The 4383-nt window shown below is 39.6% G+C and overlaps 1 protein-coding gene across 14 annotated transcripts; it reads left to right on the top strand.

Annotated features, from left to right (window-relative positions):
• Positions 1-1361: 1361 nt before the first annotated feature.
• LOC122052019 lies at positions 1362-4150 on the top strand. Of its 14 annotated transcripts, none has more exons than XR_006131689.1 (5): positions 1465-1588; positions 2046-2140; positions 2660-2739; positions 3308-3398; positions 3901-4150. XR_006131689.1 is itself a non-coding variant. In XM_042613397.1 (3 exons), exons 1-3 carry the CDS (start codon positions 1377-1379, stop codon positions 3964-3966), a joined length of 369 nt encoding a protein of 122 aa, XP_042469331.1. In that variant the 5' UTR covers positions 1362-1376; the 3' UTR covers positions 3967-4150. The 14 variants fall into 14 exon arrangements, 1 of the variants encoding a protein (XP_042469331.1); XR_006131687.1 differs by having other exon boundaries at positions 2660-2848; XR_006131686.1 differs by having other exon boundaries at positions 2046-2179.
• Positions 4151-4383: the final 233 nt, after the last annotated feature.

Here is a 4383-nt window from a genome sequence, read left to right as displayed (position 1 = left end):
TAGGAGAGTTTAGGAATTACTTATCAGAGGTAGGGTTTCAATCCTAGTTGTCCGCACATGGTACACCCCAACAGAATGGTGTGGTAGAACGAAGGAATATGACTCTTATGGAAATGGTTAGATCGATGATGAGTTATTCAAAATTACCAAATTCATTTTGGGGATAAGTTTTGAAAACAGCAGCGCATATTCTGAACTTAGTACCTTCTAAATCAATACCTTCTACTCCCATAGAATTGTGGAATGGGCGAAAGCCTAGTCTAAGACATATTCAGATTTGGGGTAGTTCAGCACATGTGCTGAAAGAAGATGCTGATAAGTTAGAATCTCGTACAGAAGTTCGCGTGTTTTTGGGTTATCCTAGAGGAATGAAAGGTGGTTTATTTTATAGTCCTAAAGACTAGAACACTACAAGAAAAACCCGCATAGACATCAGTGGAAAAACAACAGTTTTAAGCAAAAACCGATGTCTTTGAGTATTTTACACCGATTTTTCCAAAAACCGGTGTCTATAAGCCCAGATTTTCGCTCAAAGACATCGGTTTTTAAAGCCGATGTCTATGAGCGCCTTTTTTTCATTAATAGACATCGATTTTAACAGCGGTTTTTAAAACTCGGTGTCTATGATAAAATAAAATAATATATTTTTCCCACCAATACTTAGCCGAAATTTGCAACACTTCACTCTTCCCTCTAAACCTAAACCTATATCGCGTCGTTCGCCGTATACCGTCACGACGCCACCACCACTTTCCTCCTCGCCGCAGGCAGTCCAACCATCTCTCTCAGCTTCATCTTCCTCTTTCCCTTCTTAGATTGACGCCTCTTCCTCTCCTGATCAGGATTGACTCACGACGCATCTCCTCCACCTCCTCCCTTTGGGTAAGAAAGGAACAAGAAAGGAGAGATGACGAGTTGGTCTTGTTTTCTAGGGTTTCAGAGTAGTAGCGGCGGAGGGAGGCAAGATGAAGATGACTAGAGGGAAAGGTGATACTAAGTTCCACTGATCAAGACGATCAAATCGTACCTTTTATTTCTAAATTCTAAGTTTGCAGGAACCTCACCGCTGCCCTCTTTCCTCTCTCCCTCTTCATCAAATTCTAAGTTTTCGATCTTCTTTTTTTCGAGGATCTTGACATCTCGTCACGGAGGAGACGAGAAAAGCGAAGCCCAAGGCTGGCACTTCCCTTTCCCGAGCCCCCGTCAGTGTAAGTTCCCACCTCTCGAGCCGCCGTCACTTCCCTTTCCCGAGCAGCTCAATCGGCCAAAGCATGCCCAGTCTCCGACTCCACCCACCGCGATCCTTGCTGCCTCAGCGCCATCATCTCCGGCCTCGCCCTCGACGGTCGCCCCCGGGAAGCTCTTCGCCTCTTCAAATGGTTCCAGACCTCCGCCCTCGACCCCGACGAGTTCACCCTCTCCAATGCGCTCTCGCTGTCCGCCAATCTCAGCGCACTGGACCAGGGAAGGCGGATCCAAGCTCGCGTCTTCAAGAAGAATCTACCCATGGACGTCGCCGCCACCAACTCGCTCATCAATCTCTACTTCAAGTGCGGCAGCATCGCCGACGCGGAGAAGGTGTTCGACGGTATGCTTCTGAGAGACGTCTACACTTGGAACAATAGAAACAAAACGTCATCTAAAACACTCCCTAGATTCCAAAAACTCTACTCGAGAAGAAAACTCCTCTCTAAAAGTTCTTGTTCTCCAAGATTCATTGCACGTGCGTTAATGTGTTGTTTGAACTTTAGTATGCAATTGGGGTAAAAAAAAAAAATCATAGTACCGAAGTTACAACTCATCACATGCTTTGTGTAGGTCATGCATGCTGTGCACAGGTGTCATACTCATTTGGGCACATGATGTTCTGCTCAATACTTAGAAATACCATACCAAGCAATTCTCAGTAGAAATCATATTAAGTGGAAATCTCCTTGAATGTGTTTGGACGGTCTACTTGCACGATTTGTTCTTAGACATAACACAGTTCATGTTTTTTTTTATTCCTCTAAATATAGATCACTATATTGAACTTCACCTCTCAGGTGCCATCTACCAGGCCAGATATGGTTGAAGTTGTGAACATACTAGAGATGATCAGATGCCCTCAGGATAATCCGGAAGAGGAGCTTTCTTGACGGTTTGGTCCACAATCTCTGCGACATAAACCAGTTATATGGTAGATACCTAGAATGATGAACTAGCATGGTAGTTGGATTTGGTTTGCACGAAATGAAAGTAGAAAAAGAAGGCCTAGCTGCTACAGAATAGCTTGACTAACAATTTGCAAGCCAGAAATCCTTGTGAAAGTTAATCGAGGTTTTTCCCTTTCTCTAGTATTAGTGTGCTGCTGCAAGGTGGATTACATTCACCAGGTTCTTATTTGTATAACCTTCTTAAGTTGCATTTTACCTTTCATGCTTCTTTGCTTCCGTTACCAATAAAAACATGGTTTCTTAGAAGCAGGTTGGGTAAAAGCACAATGTGCAACTCTTTATGTTAGTATGTTTTGAGTGTAATTTAGGAGGTTGATCGTGATAAATCAGTTTCAAATTGGTTTTACTCGATGTTATAGTTTTCTTACTCTTACAGTTTCCTTTATGGATGCATCCTGGATATCCATGTGATTGAATTCTGAGTTTTCGATTCGAACTTGCAGGCCCAAGTGATGCGATCATTCCATTCATCTTGTAGCAATTACCAGGAACTCTAAGTTGCATGTTTAATTAAATCTGAAAGGTCTTACTAGTATTCAAATATTGTTACCTCATGTTTCTCCTTCCTTGTTCAGTTCTTGCATATGTAGAGGATTGAGATTGTGAAAGTTGGTGAAGTTCATATAGAGAATGTAAGCCCACCAATGGTTAAAAAAGAACTTGATGATTTTTTTTTCATTTTCAATTGACAAATTTTTATCTTATTCATTTAATTGGTCAATTGCTTGAGTAGCATGTAATTATGTTCTATTACTTGAGTTTATAGATCACTATGACCTTCTATATTGAAAGTGTATCCCTCATAGAGTGACTAGTCATTTTAGGATGAAATGAGTTTTACTCATTAATCCCACATGGATGAATGTCGGTTGTCCATTATACCTATATATTACAAGTGTGTTGCCCTCTCAAGTGAATAAGCTCTGCTTGAATTCAGCACTAATGCTGCAAAGTGGTCACCAACAAGTCATCAAAAATACCATCAGTCACTATAAATGTTTCTTATCATCTCATGTCAGCTTCTTTTTCCAAGTCTGTCCTTGAGGATGGGAACTGACTCATTGCATTGTTCTTTTTATTGTTATTAATAGGCAAGTCTCCATAGAAGAAGGAGAAGGTAAAGCGCAAGAGCTCGGTGTCATGTTTATCAAAACAAGCGCAAAAGCTGGCTTCAATATAAAGGTAGCTATCATACCATGACAAGAACCTATTATGCTTCAAAATCACTTCATGTTTATGCTTTTCAAATTACCAATGCATATATGCCTGATCACAGCTGAAACAGACAAATACTTGTACTGCAAACATCTCCTTTAGGTGCACCAATGACTTGGCCCAAAGATCATTAAACTAATGATGTTATACTTGTTAGACAGATGCACTGAAAGCAAACATATGTCATCTTTACGTGCCTAATTATGTTCAATTCCTGACAAAATGCTTAACAATGGCATGCTAATTTAGTCTCACAAGGCTAGCAAGGGAAGTTAGCTAATGAATAGGATTTATATGGACTTAACATATACACTATTATTAACTCGGGCTTCAATATTTTATTCTCATGGCTGAGAATAAGTTTGTGGATCAATTTTTCCATCAAATCCAATGGCTTCTTATTTATTTATCTGAATATTTCTGATTTTTCAAGGACTGCGGTTACTAATTGCTTCCTCAATCTTTTCAGGCTCTCTTTCGAAAGATTGCGGCTGCCTTGCCCGGGATGGAAACCTTTCTCCTCCATGTTGTTTAGATTTATGAGGTTTAAGAATGAAGGAAGAATCTTTTATTTTGTTCTTTTGAAAATTTATTATGTCAATATAAGTAGAATCTTTTTGAGTTTATGAGGTTATCTGTTTAAATAAAAATCTTCTCTTCCTATTTCATTTTGTTCTTTTGAAAATTTATTATGTCAATATAAGTAGAATCTTTTTTGAGTATCTGAGTTTATCTGTTTAAACACCCTGTTGGACACAGATCGACACCCATACTGGATGGATACTCTTACTATGATCCAAGTAAATTCTCACAATACAAAAAGCATTAGATGTTTTGTTTCACAAGAGTGAAAACTAGTTGCTTCTACTTAATATGTACATGGTTTATGCATATGGCTTTGGTGAAAAGGAGAAAAGAACCCACACAAATTGGGACGAATTTAGCTCTGACA

This window comes from Zingiber officinale, chromosome 3A, assembly GCF_018446385.1.
Source record: "Zingiber officinale cultivar Zhangliang chromosome 3A, Zo_v1.1, whole genome shotgun sequence".
Classification (NCBI taxonomy): Eukaryota; Viridiplantae; Streptophyta; class Magnoliopsida; order Zingiberales; family Zingiberaceae; genus Zingiber; species Zingiber officinale.
This window is presented reverse-complemented; position numbering and strand designations above follow the sequence as displayed.

What these genes read in the sequence shown, in the direction of transcription:
- LOC122052019 (XM_042613397.1), top strand. Translation starts at nt 1,377, where the DNA reads ATGGTTCCAGACCTCCGCCCTCGACCCCGACGAGTTCACCCTCTCCAA. An exon ending in CGCGGAGAAGGTGTTCGACG is followed by an intron (nt 1,589 to 3,307) that starts GTATGCTTCTGA and finishes TGTTATTAATAG; the next exon opens with GCAAGTCTCCATAGAAGAAG. An exon ending in AAGCTGGCTTCAATATAAAG is followed by an intron (nt 3,399 to 3,900) that starts GTAGCTATCATA and finishes CAATCTTTTCAG; the next exon opens with GCTCTCTTTCGAAAGATTGC.